The following is a 16,755-nucleotide window of genomic DNA, read 5'->3' on the forward strand; positions in this document are numbered from 1 at the left end:
CAAATGCTGAAAGAATTGTTTAGAAGCACATCCTTTATCTACAAAAGCCTGTTGATGAGCTCGAGTCTGCCATTTGGCCAATTTTCTCTCATCATTGTGCCTTAATATAGCGCGAGCAGAAAACAACTCAATCATTTGAGCGTCAGTAAGAGAAGTATGATTAGCCAAGTGCATTAATCGGCTACAAGCATCCTTTGCCTGGTTAACATGATCCCTTAATTGTGACAAATAATCCCTGCCATAATCTTGTATAACTGATTGAACACGCGTAACAAAACGGAACCAGGCTATGTCCATGTCAACATACATCTGGGAGAGCAAAGGCGGGATGATATTCACAATCATAGTGCGAAAAGGCTCATGCTTGAGATAAACATTATTGATATGTAAAAGTCTCTTCTTGGGTAGGCGATCATTGACATCAAAAGAGCCAAAACGAAGTTTCAAGCATACGGGAAAATGATCCTAGAGACACATAGCATAATCAATCCTCATCTCGCATACAAAGTCATCATACTGTTGCATGTGAAAAAGATACCAGTGATCCAAGCGAGCGCGATACATAGATTGAGCATTGTGCTGAAAAGTGAATCATGGATCAGTTGGATGCAAAAAGGGCCACAAATCAAGCCCATTACAGGTCGACATAAATTGGTCCCATGATTGTCGTTCCATATGAAGCATGTGAGAATGGCCAGTAGTATTATCTGCAAGGTTTCGTGCATTATTAAAATCCCCGCAGAGAAAGGCATTGGAACGCCAACAATAAGAAGAGATAGTACTCCACAACCGTGCCCTGTCTGCAGAAGCTGTGTATGCATATAATCCTTCAAATTCGAAAACTTCTCCATTAGCAATACATTGGATGACCATCCATCTCCCAACCGGGTCATTAAAAATCCAAGGTCGGTAAGAGTTAATGTCGAACAAGCATAAGCACTCCAGAATGGCCAGCTGATCCCGCATAAGCTATCTAGTAGCGTGCAAAGTAAGAAGTCTGTCTTGCAAATTGATGCTGGTTATGCTCTTGAAGAACCACAATGTCTGCTTTACATGTATGTACATAGTGCCAGGTAAGCCGCCACTTGTCTTGATTACATAACTCACACACATTATAGGAGATGCAATTCAAAGAACTTTGCATTCTATATGGTATATACAGTGGACGAGGAAACAAGGAAAGAAAGGGGGGAGCCAACTCAAGTACCAGTGCCCATCGACACATCCTCCCCAGCTATAGGTGCCTGAGGAGGTGGGTCAAGACCTGGACCTGGATAATTGAAAGTAAATGCACCTTGCGATGAAGAAGCTTCTCCGGTAACAACTTCCTTGTAAGAGCGAACCACCTTGTCCCAGGCTTCAGCCAAAGAAGTGTTGTCATTACAAGGGAGTTTTTTCTGAGCAACATTCTTCAAAGGAGGCACATAATTACGAGAAGATGCCGGAACACGAGCTGTAGCAGCTTTGGTGGGTTTCTTGGGTACTAGCCAAGTTTGAGAGGTCGAAACCTGTTCTTTTCCTTCGTCTTTAATATTTGGAGAAGCAGTAAGTGCAGACAATTGTAATTGTTTCCCCTTGCCTTTAAACGCCCTAGCTGAGGGGGAGGAGGGTGAAACTCCTTCAGTTTGAACCTCAATAGAAGATTTCGGAGGCGAGTGAGGTTGAGGAGCAGGGACGGCTGAAGGAGGTGGTTGCAGATTTGGTTCCGGACATTCGGACTACTTATGACCTGCCACATCGGAAGCAAGAATTTGCAAACTTGCCCCATTTAAGCTTAAATGGGCACTTTCCAACCTCTGCATCCTCGGAATCGATCGAAATACTTGCTGGAGTGGGGATATCCGTGTCCCACAAAATACAAAAACGATTTGTGTTTGCTTCCAGCTTAGGAGGGCAAATGACTTTGCCGAGTTGAGCAGCCAACAAAGGAAGAAAATGACACCAAGTGCGAGGAAAGTCGACCACCTCAATCCAGATGGGACACTTGTGACGAATGAGACTTTGATAGTCCTTGGTAAGAGCCCAGGGTAGCACATGAGTCATCTGCGTATTGAAGAAAAGAGGAGACATTTCCAGCAGAGCATCCCGAGCATCCATGTCAACCAGCAAGACTTCGTAGAACCCTCGCGCGCCAAAGTAAACCCCTCACACTGCTTGCCGTTTGAGTAGGAAATCAACCCATTGGCCTACATCCTAAGCCGTAGGCATTCTACCCGGGAAAAAAAGAATCACCGCATTAAGTGCATATCGAGCAACAGGATCCATTAGCTTCTGTATAGGGATGCGCACTTCCATGACAGGAGCGGATCCTTCCCAGGCTTGAGGTGCATCCTCGAAGTCCTCATGCAAACATTCTTTGATAAGACTCAAAGCATCCATCTCCGAAGTTTCCATGGCTTTCCGACGCTTATATATACACTGCTTAGTCGAATCCATATGAAGCTCTCTCACACACACACTCTTTTTTTTGGGAGGTTTTCGATATATGACTGCTATAGACATAGACAGACACACGCACCGGCTAGCTGTACAGAAACACTCACACCCCTCTCTCTCACACAAGACGACGGAAGGACCGCGTGCAGGTGAAATCAAACTTCAACCCCCGGCGCGCTGTAAAGGGCCTGCACAGGTTAGATGGTGTGCAGAACAGAGTCGTGCGACAGACAAGTGGCCGAAGGATTCGCCACACCCAAATCCCCCACGAACGTACACACACATGCACCAGACATAGACACACCCACACACGCAGGCTGGCTGAATTGCTGTTGGTCTCTCTCACACTCACACACTCACTACGCAAACACACACCACACACACAGACCCACACACACAGCTAAGTGAGCACCAGCAGCTGAAATCAGGTCGTAGGGTCTAACTGCGCAGAACTGGAAAACACGCAGGTTATGCACTGCGCAGGACAGGGCAGCGCGCAGGGGCTGCAGGGCACGGAACAGAGCAGCGTGCAGGCAGGCAGAATGTGCTCAGGGGGTGCAGTGCACAGAACAGGGCAGCGCGCACACTCTTTCACGTCACCAGAACTTGGTCGCGAAATCACACACCAGGCGCCTGCAGACACAGGGGCGCAAAGCTTGAGCAGCGTGAGGTACTTCCCTGGCTAGCAGAGCCGACAATTTCCTCCAATTCAAACCCCGCACACACACACACACACACAAAACCAAGATCCAAATGAAGCTAGGAAATGCTAGCCCTTATTAGGCTCTGATGCCACTTGTTGAGTAAGTGTTTAAGGTGGGTGTGTGTGTGTAGCATTCATGGTGTGTGCATAATGTAGGTGATTAGCACTAATTACACACACCACAAGCAATGGAGAATGAGCAATTGAGCATACACAATAGGGAGATGCAAAGTAGAATACTAGGATTGATTGCTTCAACCAAATTGTGAGTACAAGTGTCAAGAGGGGCTCTTTTATAGAGCAGATCAAAGGGTATCTCGGTGACATCATCGGTGATGTGTTGGCAACCTCTAGAAGTGTAAATCAGCTAGGTAGCTCGTGGATGCTCATATGGGGGTGTATTTGGAGGTGCCAAGGTTCAGAAGGTAGTTATGCAAGCATATACTAAAGCTAAACAAAGTAGCTAGTCACAGGTTCAATGTATCCGGTCATAGTGTGCAAGAGATGTCTCCCATGAGGAGGTGTGATCAAGGCACAAATCCTAACATTGACACCCCCATTGTACTCATGAGTACTGGGTTTGGAGCTGAGTGTGCTTCCAGCCAGAGTTTGTATTGGTTCTATGAGTTAGTCGAGCTTCCTTTGGGTTTGGAGTTTGTTGTTGTGTCATTTGAGTATAGTCTTGCTTTGTTCCATATTGCTCTACAATGTTTGTTTCTATGTTTGGAGTGAGATTGCTTGCATATTGCTCTGAGGCACAATAGAGAGCACGATGTAGATTTCTTGCTACATATAGGGCGCACCACATGAAATGAGCTTCTGGCCCTTTTATTGTTCCTTGTCTTTTAACCTTTACACATATACACATGTCCCAAGTCTGTTTGATGTCATAAAGTTTCTGAGCAGGTCAGATTTTGGTTATCCAAGGCAGGCTATGTTCATTTCTTACCTTGTTTCCTTTTGGATTATGGATTCCTCTTTGTTCACATAAGTCTGCCAACCTTGGCAGGTCATGGTGTAACTTGTATTGTCTAAACCTGCATTGTTGGGTCAAGTACTAGGTATTTTTGTGCGGTAGTGCTTGATTATTTCCTTGGGTGTTGCTAGGCAGAGCAAGAGCTAAGCGAGCTACGTCAAAATGGACGGCAAAATACGACTGCTGTGACATCTTCTGTTGGAGAGGTCGTTATTAGTTCAGTTTTGTAAAATCTTGACAAAAGAGCATACTGATGGATCGGTGTGGTTTCTCATTGGTATCTGTTGGCTGCAGGAGTTACGACGTTTACAGGCAGAGGTTCTTTTCAAGGTTTGTCATGCTAAAGTGTAATAAATGTACAGCATAGTTGTATTTTCTCTATTATTTCAAGACAGTTAAAATTAATTGTGACGATTTTATGTTTTGGATTAACATGGATATGAACAGGACATCATTGACCTGCTTCAATGGGAGGAAGGTTACTAGTATCATTTGTAAAAGATTTCAGAGCGCTTTGCAACCCAAGTTCATGACATTGGTTCTTATTGAATCAAAAAGGACAAGCGAGTTAGTTGTCGTAGGTTTTGCATTGATATGTATTATTTACATGACTATTGCATGGTAGACTACGGTGTCTGTCCCCAAGTCATGTATGAAAGGTCAAAAGAGTTCAAGAAGACACGTTAAGTGCAGCCTTTAGGCTTGGAAACACAGAGTACGATTTTGACTGTCTTTTAGTGGCATATAACTCCATGAAAGGGCACGGAAGAAACCCTCTCCATGTAGTGAAAAGAATTTGCTCAAAGACTGAGCTGATCAGGGGATGTGCAATGCTTCCGGTTGTACAGAAGAGGACGACATGGCCCTGGAAAAGCAGAGCAGGGGTGGGGATTTCTGTATCTTTCTTTGGAGTAGAGGAGGCTAAGCTCCATGCACGAGGCTTGACAGAAACTCTGCCTTAGACAAGCTGTAGGGCTTAGGGTGAATTAGCAAGGGTAGCATTTATGGTGTGTGTGTGTATAATCAAAGAGAGATAGAGACACAAAGTAAACTCTAATTGAACTCTTGATTATGCATTAGAAAAGAAAGATTACAAGCCTCTTATATAGGCACTCATAGAGGGTGACATCATGGGGTGAAAGCTCACCATATACATCAGCATCTTAGGTGGAAAGCAATCACATGGTACATCATTGATGTATGACTATACTGGCTCATCATCATGGGGACATTGGTTATGGATGCATAATGGTCCCTTATTTCATCACCCTAGCCTATGTAGATCTCTTTTTCCCAGTTTGAAACTGTGGTACAATTGTTGAGTGAAAAATTGGTCAAGCTTCATTCAATATGTATGTTGGCATGATTAAGTTTTTTTTTTGTCTTTGCTCTAAATAATGCGTGCATACCTTTATGTAGGATCAAGAGATATTGGAAGCAAAAAGGGCTTGTACGGAAAAGTCGGAACAGCTCAAGAGAATTACTACTGAAAATGAAGAACTGCGAAAACAATTTGAAGAAGTAAAGCGGGCAAAAAGGTATGTTATGTCTTTACATGCAGCTATGTCTTTCGGAGCAGAGAGAAAAATCTTACCCAGCAGCATTCAAGATTGTGCGTATTGTAGAGATTAGGTTGACCTGTGAGACCAGAAAATTATATCATCGTTGTATTACCCAAATGTCCAATACAAAAGACTAAGGAACAAATGAAAAAATTGAAAATAAAGAAGTGAGCCAATAGGACCAGCTGGTAACATGTCTCCTAAAGCGTAATCTCCTGAGTAGGCTGAAGGAATGAAGAGTCTTGTTAGGAGAGGGAGAGGGAGAAGAAAGAGAGGCACAAGCATATAAGCAACCTTTGTTGTTCCCTCTTCTTTGGATTTTTCTTTGCATCTTTTTCTTAGGTTCCTTGGATTGGGCTTTATTCTTCGCAATCATCTTCTTGAAGAGATCACATTTCATAAAACTTCTCTTCAAAATGACCATTCTCTCCACATTGTGCATTAACGAGAATCTTTGGTAGGTATGGAAGCTTTGTTGATTTTCGGTTCTTTCAAGAATTTACTTTTTCCTTGTTTGTGTTCCCTTAATTTTGCACACGAGAGCATTGTTTTACTTGTTCTTTCTCTTGTTGAGGCATTTGTCATTCAAGAGAGATAAATTGTTTATAAGAGAGAGAGGAACCCTCGAGAGTAAAGTGGAAGGAAGCTTACGAAGGAGCTCTTGGACTGGTCACTTGGGAACCTCACTCCTTCATTCCCAGGCATCAGAACTCTCCAATTTTCTCAATGATGTTGGAGCTTTTCGAAGTGGTTAGCTTCTTTAATTCTTTATGATATCTATGCTTTTTATGGATCTATCTTATCACCAAGCTCTCAAAGCTGGAGCCCAAAGTTGACGAGCTGTGGTAGTGATAGATAGAAACCGAGGGGGAACAGGAGAATGTGTAATGGCGCGAGAGTTCATGAAGTCTTTGAATTACAGGGAGATAGACTGTGGATTGGCCACAATCTTGCATTGCACAAGTGAAACCACATAAAAATAGACCAATCACGATCATTATGAGGTGTTAGTTTGAGTATTACAGAGTTGGGAGATTGAAAATGAAATGAAATGAAATGTTATATTAACGTCTTCAAAAGGCCAAAATGACCTATGAGACCCGAAAGTTACAAAGTGGTGGATCTGATACAAAGTCAGAGTAACAAAATAACCTAACAACAGTACAAAACAAAGATATATACTATGGGGTCCTAAGTAGGTCGATGTGAGTCAGGTAAAAAACTAAGCAGAATAATGGGCGGCTTGTTGGGATAGCTGAATCACAAGAGATCTAGCATCGGTCGTTGGCGAATCTCATCAATTTCCTCCATGGTTAGTAGTCTGACCGGGCGTCGTGTATGCCTGGCCAGCGTGCTCCGAATTTTCTGTCGTAGCCTTCGTCGATGCTGTGTAGTTCTTCGCAGTCGCGGGCGCCTGGATTTTCCCAGTTCAATTGCTCGGTCAATCATTGAGAGAATGGATTAAATGAAGCCGGCATAGGAGCAAAAGTTAGAAGTAGGGTTAACACCACCCAGAGAAGGATTGATTAAAGAATAACTCAATGCATTGGTTCCATAAATTGGAGTAGTCAAAGAAAAATTGTCATAGCAGCCATGTAGTAAGGCTTTGTAGATGTTGCCCTAGCAAGATCAACATCTAGAGGAGAGTCTCCTCTCAGAAAAGAAGGGGCACCTTGAGTGGTGCCTTGCATAGAGTCCCTGACAGAGAGCCATACATACCCAGTAATGCTGAATCTGCCGAAAGATGAGGATCAGATTGTTTACGAGAAGTAGGTTTTGCTTTGATGAGGACATTATAGATCAAGGGCTAATTTGGTACTGCCGTACAAACCCAAAGAGTCTCTGCTGTAGAGGGGGTCACCATGGGAGCAGAATGCAGGTCTGGGAAAGCTCAGATTCAAGAGGCAAAAATGCTGATGGTTGTTGTGACGGGTTTTAGGGTTAGTGTTTCTGCATCTGGACCAGACACGCAACTGATCACTACGTACGTCTGACCAGTCACTGACTCTCTCTCCCTGGAAGGGTGGTCCATGCCAATTGCTTAAGTCACAACGATTGCTGTACGGAGCAATCCAGATCTCCCCCATCAAATTCCTACATTTTAATTGTTATAACGCCTGTTTTTGTTTTTAGTTTGGAAGCAACCCAGAGGATTATTTACTTTGCCAAGAAGATGTACAAGGCCATAAGGCAATGCCTGAACATGGATGGATTACCTCTAGCAAATATAATGAGCTATGCCTTCTCAAAGAAAGAACTTTAGTTCTTCAAATTTGATCAATTTCTCCAACAAGGCCTTGGGATGTGAATTTTTCTGTTGAAAGCCCCTTGTGTTGTGATATAAGGGTGGAATTACTGCATATTAACAGGTATAATTTCTGACTGATGGTGGTTGCCAGGCAGGGAAAATTTAATGTGGAAACAAGGGAAAAGACAGGGAAAGAAAGTGCACCCAGAATCTTAGCTGTTAATAATGTAGATGTCTCTGAGAGCCAAAAATCAACCGATCAAGACCTTTGGTATCCTCCGTGGACTCCAACCGTGCCTCTACAAGACGGATCCATGTCCAAGAACTCGTCTCCCCAGGATGTGCAAATACAGTGCCAAACTCTTCGCAGAGAAGACTCAACGTCAGTCATGGAGCTCAAGACAAGAGTTCTTCATAATGGTGATTTTTTTAAAAAAAATTCTTTTCATGACTGGAGCATCTGTATAACCTTCACAACAATTTCATAGTAGTTGGAAACTTCTGGCCCTGGTCTAACCAGTGGCAAGGCAAACTTGCATGATAACAGCAAGATATGGTCTTGGCAGGCTGCACATCCTCATTTGACAAAGAAACTAAGGATTGCAGCAATCAGTTGCAGGTAAATAATTTAGAGATGGTCTCTTTGAATGCTTCATATTTATCCAAGTCTTTTTGTGAAAATTTGATTATTGTTTCCACAGGAAGCGAAGACCTTCAAGATACCAACCAGCCTTGGCAATGTGCAAGGGGAGACTGTGAATGAAAGGAGTTGGGAGCCTCTGTTTCTGAGGAATCTAGTCAATATATGGTGTCCAAGAAACATACAAGAAGCAAGCAAAGGAATTGTTTTAAAACTTCTGGCATTATGTGAAACAGATGTGGAAATTCTCTCGTCAGCGATGAGTGGAGGAGCTGACATTGGTAAGCAACTCAGGGATGGCCAAAGCTCATGCGAAGCATTTTCAAGTGATCTTAAGAAAAGTACTTCAAATCTCTATATAAGCAGTGTGGAAGGAAGCTCTGCAGCTATGAAAACAAACAGTTTTCCCTCTATCCTTGTTAAGGTTGGTACGTGGTTTCTTGTGACTGCAGCTGATTGTAATTGCACTCAAAGACTTGTGTAGTTTTGCACCTCGGGTCTAATATGTAGGGAAGTCTATATTGACAGCGAAAAATGCCTTTCTGCACCTCCAGTCGAATAATTAGGGAACTCCATATTGACAGTGAAGGATGCCTTATGTGCTGAAATCACCATATTTTAGATGGCTTCAAGGATTGCCTGCTTTATGGTGAACTAGTTTTGTTTTTGGACTCCCAAAAGAGTTTTCTGCAACTTTGCTCCAGTGGTAGGTGAGACCTTGGTTAAGTGGTAGAGACGGTAAGGAGTGTTTTACTGGAGAGGACCAGTCTTCCTGATGCTTGCAGGTAGACAAGGGGAACGTTAAGCTGGCAACAAAAGGTTTTCGCTCAATTCTGTGTGGTTATGCAAATGCTTCATGTGTGGCTCTCCTTGGCTTCTCGCTGTGCTGGGTTTGTCCCGATTCTTCTTGTATATCCATTTTGTTGCATTTATACCTCCCCTGGCTTAGTTTGAGAGCACTTGGCTAATGTCAAGTGTGCTGGCAATGCTGGATTCTCTTGGGCTTAAGCTCTTATTGACTTGGTGTATCATTTCGAGCCTCTGTTGTGAGGTGGTTGCAGGAAGATAGTTAATGTCAGTGGAGTATACAGATGCTTACACTTACCTTGGGGTGGTCTTTAGTGGACCAGCATTTTCATTGAGGAGAGCAGTAGAGACTGGATTGACCAGAGCCTATGCAGCATTGGGTAGATTGGAGAGGGTGTGCTCACAGGTTCAGTTTCAGGAGCCTCAGACGAAGCTCTGGCTCTTTGACACTTTGGTGGCTTCCGCATTGCTCTATGGAGCTGAGATATGGGGACCTTCTTTGGACCATCATGGGAGGTCGGGTCGCACTAATGGATGGGGGGACATGGAGAAGCCTCTGATCCGTATGATCTCGCGGCTTCTTAGAGCCAAGGCTTCAGTACCATGTGACATTATCCAAGCAGAGCTAGCTGCCCCCCACTAGTGGTTGAGGCGCTCACCAGACCAGTCTTCTTTATACACCGCACACATGCCATGAGTAGCAGCCCCTACTCACTACACCTTTACATGGGAGATGGACTTTGTCTACATAAACGGGATCTACAGACGCATGTACACTGAGGAGCCTTGGCGACCTCTGGAGGAGCTTACTACTATATTGACACAGACATTGCATGATGCAGCAGCAGAGCCATACCCACACACCCAGCCTGAGTAGAGACGACGTTCTGGGAGCATGCCCCAAAACAACTGGTATGATGAGGAGTGCCGCAAGATGAGAGTCAAACTTCAGAGGGAGGTGCTTTTGGGGGACATCACTGACTGACAGTCTTGGATTACCTTGCGACGCCTAGCGCGGCGGAAGATGTCACCAGCGTGTGACTACTATCTATCCTTTTTGTTGATTTCTTTCTTATTATCTATTTACTTTCACTTTTTGGAAACACCCCTTGGGAAATCTAACTGCCCTGCATTGCATAGCTAGTGTGGAACTGTCCAGAGGGAGTCCAGGCCTGAGGGCAAGAGATCATCTGATGGACAAGGACTATGGTTAGCCAAGTGGGGTCATTGACTAGCCAAAGTGGAATCCTTTGCTACAGAGGCTACATTTCAGTTCTGGATGTGGCCGCAGTGTACAAAGAGGGTCGGATGACCTAGAAAGATACAATGGCAGCATCTCCTAAAATTTAGGGAACTGTTATTTTGGGACCTGAAAATGTGTTGACGTCATTACCTCCGGAATGACAAGGGGAACATTTTCTTACTCTGCCGTGAAGTCAACTGGGCAACCGGTTGGGATATTTTTAGGCGGCAATCCCGAAACGGGAAAATGCTTGTAAATGTGCCAAGTGGCACATTCTGGTGCACTTGCCTCATGCAACAAGAAGTGGCGCTGAATTTAGGAGGGGGAGAGCCTCATTTTCAGATTTTGTCACAGGTTAAGAGCTATGGAGTGCTTGCTTTCCCTCTTATGCACAGTGCGGTGCCAGGAGTGATGCCCTGCACGCTACGCACTGCCCTCTCTCTCCCCTTTGGCAGTATGTTATGCCCCTCTAGTGGGCTCTTCATTTGACCAATGTACAGTTGTGTGGGTTCATGCGCGATTGCCAAGGCAAGAGCCTCTTGTACAGGTACTGGATTAGCTAGCGGCTAATCCCCCCGCAGGTACAGGTGAATTCGGAGAGGTTTTACGCTAGAAATCTCGTCCGATTCAAAGGGCAAGTAGCCCTACAGGTGCGGGAGCTCGAGGACTTGCTACGGATGCGACCGGCACGCGAAACGGAGCCCGAAACAGTAAATTACAGCCTGCTGTGTATTTTTGCAGGTTTAGGGTTTTGGCCCTAAACAGACCCTAATACCCCCAGGAGGTTCGGGGACGCAAGGGGACCGCTGTACAGGTGATCTGGCGCATTTTCAGGGATGAAAACAGAGAATTCAGCGTGCTGCAGATTCTCGCCAGGTTTTGCAAAGTGCCCGTATGCGTCGGGAAAGTCAGTCAATGCGTGGGATACTGACTGTGAAGTGTTCTAGTACAGTTATGTTGCCGAAATCAGGCCGGAACAGTGGAAATTCAGCCGAGTTTGTGCGGGGCAGCTTGTAGGGAACCATAGCGTTTATTCCCTCTTTTGAACAATAAAGAAATACCGAAAGGGGCGCCTAAGTTAGGGGCCAATCTGGTGTCGGTCTACTCATACAGGTGCAATCTAGCAGCCTGTATCCCTCTCCCCTTTGTTGTGTCTTGAAAGTACATGTAAAATAGACGACTAATAATGGGTGAAAGCTAAATCAAGGTTTAAAGTAAAGTCTACCGCCCTTTTTGGATTGTACAGGCCGGTTTCATGGTTCCGTCGACGGGATTAAATCACTTTTTCCCATAGAAGTGAGCCTTGGTCAGTTTTGGGCTTGAAGACACAGGGGATCATAGACCAGACACAGGGAATTGCAATTATGGCTGACAGACCAGATGATGTGACTGAAGAGGTTTCCTCTTCACAGGGTCAACAGACACATGAAGTGGGTGAGTCCTCAAGACCACCACAGACAGATGACGATATATTCAGGACCCAGTTGGCTACTGTTGTGGCTATGTTCACACAAGTAATGCAGAACCCAAGGTTTTTAGCCTTTCTGCAACCTCCTGTTCCGTCTCAGCAAGTTGGGTCACTGGATCATATTCAAAAGCCTGTTAAGGCTCGAGCACAGGTGATTTATACCGCACAGTCAATGGAAACACCTGTACACTTGACGGAGAACATGCAGTCTCCACAACCTGTGCCTAAAGTGCAAGAACAGGTGGCTGAGATGCCAGTTTTTTAAGCTGTACCAGTTCAGCCCGCCATCTTTCAGCAGCCTATAGCTGGTTCTAATGGGCAGGGAAGCAACCTACAGGCTATGCAACAGGTCTTCCCACCACCTTCAGTACACCCTGGTTATTTTGGAGGTGGATCGGTATTCCAGAGCATGGTTGGTCATGCACCTGGAAATCAGTTTTACACGCCAGGAACAGTGTTTGGGGGTGCTCAAACGATGATGCCTAACCCCATGTATGGTGTCACGGGTATGCTACCAGGATTTCAAAGCACTCAGGGCCAATTTGGGATGCCACAAGCAAATTTTGGTATGGCTGGAATTACAAATCAGCAGCCAAATATGGCATTTCCAGGTCAAGTTAATAGCGGTCAAGGAACACAGATGAACCCTAATAGTGTTCCCATGTTTCAGTCACTTCCATATGACAATTTAACGTCGCTGGAGAGGCCAACTCCGTACAAAGAAGGTGGCAAAGGTGTGTCATTCACGACCTTTACAGGGTTTGATGACAGGAAGAAGGCTCTCTCATTCCTCCAGCAATTTGACAAGGCCTATGCAGGGGGAAACTTTACAGAGGCTTCAAAGGTCCGCAAGGCAGCCACTTTCTTGACAGGGAATGCGGGACAATGGTGGACAACTTTATTGCTTCAAGGGCAAGCTCCGTCCACATGGATTTACTTCAAGCAGATTTTTGCAGCAGCATGGTTATCTGATGACTTTGAAGCAGATGTCATGACAGAATGGCACCAGCTAAATGCTGCCACTTGTAGAAATCTGGATGATTACAATCGGAAGTTTTGGAAAGCTCCACTTCCAGTAACTTCCTATAGGTTTGTGCCATTGACAGAACAGATTGAAAAATACTGTTGTGGCCTACCTAAAGGATTGAGAAAGTACTGTACGAAGACAAAAGTCACTACTTTGACGCAGCTCATCGAGGTAGCAAACACTGGCAATGGTTTGCTCAAGGGAGAAGATTGTGAATTTAACACTGGCGTCAAGGCAAGATCAGGCAAGAAAAATTCAGCCAAGAAGCACGTTCCCAATGAGGCTCCTAAAGGGACTCACGAGTCAGCCAACGCAGGGAAAGATAAAGCTGCGGCTGAATCAGAAAAAGGACCAGCAAAGAAATGGAAAAGACGTTTTCCTCGCAAGTCAGAAGAGCAAAAGAAGGTCCTGAGGACAGAGAACAAATGCTTTATATGTGAGCAGCCTGGCCACATTGCTTACAACTGTCCTACAAAGAAAAGGCCAGCTGATTCTGAAGACAAGGAGGACAAGAAAGGAAAGAAGCCCATGGTTGGTCTAGTGCCAGATATGGTGGGCGACAAGCCAAATTCAGATGCAAGTGAGCTTTGCAGAGCATGGGGAAAGGTCAGGGATCAAACATTGCTCTTATCTTCTTTGATCCAAGTGCCAAAGCCAACTTTATTTCCCCAGAATTGGCTTCAAAGTTGGGAATCAGACCTGAAGAGATGGGGTATACAGCAGAGGCAGGTTTGGCATGTCCTGGCCATACAGAGGCTGTGACACCCATCATTGGAAAGTTGCGTCTACATATCCAGTCCTATGTAGATGCTGAAGAATTCTACATCATGCCACTGGACGGATGTGATGTGTTGTTAGGTATTCCTTGGTTATTTCGTGTACAGGGAATCATGGATGCCTACAACAAAAAGATCACTGTACAGAGCAGGGGAAAGACTCACATTCTGGATGTAAAGCTTAAAGGGGAGTCTATTCCCACTGTATCAGCTTCTGCTATTACTTCTGTAATGAAAAAGCATCTTTCTGCGTACTTGGTTTTTGCACGTGAAGTGTCAGATTGTGATGAATCAAATTTATCTATGCTAGATAAAGAAAGGTCAATGTTTTTACAACAGTATAGTGACTGTTTTTCCGATTCATTACCGTCTCAATTACCGCCAGAGAGACCCGAGGACCATGCGATAGATTTGGTGCCAGGCAGTAGCCCACCAAATAAGCCTCCGTACAGGGTTAGTGCGGCTCAGCAGAAAGAGATAATGGGCCAAGTACAGGAGTTGTTAGAAAAGGGGCTGATTCAGCCCAGTTCATCTCCATTCTGTTCTCTAGTGTTGTTGGTGCAGAAAAAGGATGGCTCATGGCGTATGTGCATCGACTACCGTGCACTGAACAAGAATACCATCAAGAATAGGTTCCCTATACCTAGAATTGATGATATTATGGACAAATTAGAAGGAGCAGCTATGTTTAGCAGGATAGATCTAAAGAGTGGGTACCATCAGATCCGCATTAGATCAGAGGATGTGCACAAGACTGCTTTTAGAACAACGTTTGGCCTTTACGAATTTTTAGTGATGCCCTTTGGTCTCACAAATGCTCCTGCTACGTTCAATAGGATGATGGACAGAATTTTCCATCCACACCAGCAGTTTGTTGGTACATTCTTTGATGACATGATAGTCTACTCAAAGAATGAAGAGGAGCATAGGCATCACTTGGCCATTGTGTTCAAAGAGCTACGCAGTCATAGGTTGCTCATCAATGCAAAGAAAAGTGAGTTTTTTCTGGAAGAGATTCACTTTCTGGGATACATTGTCTCAAAGGATGGTGTCAGAATGGATCCTGCAAAAGTTGAAGCGATCAAGTCATGGCCAAATTTGAAGACGGTGCATGATGTCCGAAGCTTTTTGGGACTATGCTCCTATTACAGAAGGTTTATCTGAAATTTCGCTGAGATTGCTTCACCTTTACATGATCTTCAAAAGAAGGCAGTCACCTTTAGATGGACACAGAAAGAGATTTCAGCTTTTAATCTCTTAAAGGAAAATATGACTTTAGATCCAGTCATTGTGTTGCCAGATCTTAGGAAGTCATTTGTGGTCCAGTGTGATGCCTGCGGTAGTAGCATTGGTGCAGTGCTAATGCAAGATGGCAGGGTAGTAGCCTATGAGAGCAGAATTTTGCAAGGGCCAGAGATGACCATGCAGGTCTATGAGAAAGAGTTACTGGCTGTGATTCATGCGCTCTTAAGTTGGAAACACTACCTGCTAGGTGCAGATTTCGTTGTCCAAACGGACCATCAGACCTTGCAATACTTCTTGACACAAACAAAGTTATCTGAGAAGCATATGTGATGGGCAAATATCTTGTCCATGTTCCATTTTCAGATTGTGCATGTGGAAGGCAAGAAGAATGTTGTGGCTGATGCCTTGTCAAGGAAGCCACAAATTTCAGCTGTGTCGATTCCTTATCATCATGAACTTGATGATATGAGAGAACAGTATGCAAATGATGAAGATTTTGCAAGGGTCTTCGAGCAACTAATGGATGGACAATGTCATGAACACTATCTTCTGAAAGACCGGTTCATGATGATGCATGGCAGATTGTGTGTCACAAAGCCATTGCGACGCAAAGTGATGGAAGAGAGTCATGTCCCACTGTATGCAGGGCATCGTGGTATCGTTGCTACAGTTAAAGCGGTTGAGACATTCTTCTACTGGCCTACATTGAGAAGAGATGTAGATGCCTTTGTGCGAGAATGCCTAATATGCCAAAAGGTCAAGTTTGACAGGCAAAAGGCACTAGGGTTATTGCAACCACTACCTGTTCCAGATAAACCATGGGAAAGTATTGCTATGGATTTTATCTTTGATCTTCCGAGAACGCAGACAGGAAACGATGGTATTTGGACCATTATTTGCAGATTCAGCAAACAGGGTTTTATTCCTGTCAGGAAGAAGATAAAGCCAGATCAGATGGCACGCTTGTTTATGAGCAATATTTTCAAGTATCATGGCATGCCACAGTCGATTGTTAGCGACCGTGATCCACGCATGACAAGTTTGTTCTGGAGAGGCTTGTTTGAGAATATGGTCACCACGCTCAAATTCTCTTCGTCATTTCATCCTCAAACAGATGGGCAGTCAGAAGAGGCCAATTCTACTGTCCTAGATCTGCTGAAGTGTTATGTGTCAGAGCATAAAGGAAAGTGGGAGCAGTATTTGCCATTGGTGGAGTATGCATACAATAATACAGTGCATTCATCAACTGGCAAGGCACCTTTTGAGATAGTTGAAGGTGGCAAGAAAGTTCCTCCCATACTGCATACAAAGGACAAGATATTTGAAGCAGATAAGTATGTTCAGGACATGGATGAAATGTACAAGAAGGTCAAAGTGGCCTTAGAAAGGACTCAGGCAAAACAAAAGAAAGCAGCTGATCGTCACCGTCGTGAAGTGGTATATTCACTTGGTGATTGGGTGCTTTTACGCTTTGAAAAGGCAAGGTTAAAGAAGATGAAGGGCAAGGAAAGATTGTTTCCAAAGCTCAGCATGCGTTACTATGGGCCTTTTCAAGTATGCGACATAATCAGTGATGTTGCATATAGGCTGAAATTGCCTGACAGTTGGAAGATTCACAATGCGT

The 16,755-nt window shown here is 44.4% G+C and overlaps 1 protein-coding gene across 1 annotated transcript in view; it reads left to right on the forward strand.

Annotated features, from left to right (window-relative positions):
- Positions 1–16,755, forward strand: part of LOC147436767 (uncharacterized) — a 116,220-nt gene that overhangs the window by 38,008 nt on the left and 61,457 nt on the right. The window contains exons 2-7 of the mRNA XM_086486192.1: positions 4,247–4,321; positions 4,410–4,445; positions 5,535–5,653; positions 8,077–8,345; positions 8,492–8,544; positions 8,627–8,989. Of these exons, the coding sequence (XP_086342318.1) occupies positions 4,247–4,321; positions 4,410–4,445; positions 5,535–5,653; positions 8,077–8,345; positions 8,492–8,544; positions 8,627–8,989 (915 nt within the window). The remainder of the gene's footprint in view (positions 1–4,246; positions 4,322–4,409; positions 4,446–5,534; positions 5,654–8,076; positions 8,346–8,491; positions 8,545–8,626; positions 8,990–16,755) is intronic.

The sequence above is a fragment of the Adiantum capillus-veneris genome, chromosome 17 (genome assembly GCF_014529385.1).
Source record: "Adiantum capillus-veneris isolate H3 chromosome 17, ASM1452938v2, whole genome shotgun sequence".
Classification (NCBI taxonomy): domain Eukaryota; kingdom Viridiplantae; phylum Streptophyta; class Polypodiopsida; order Polypodiales; family Pteridaceae; genus Adiantum; species Adiantum capillus-veneris.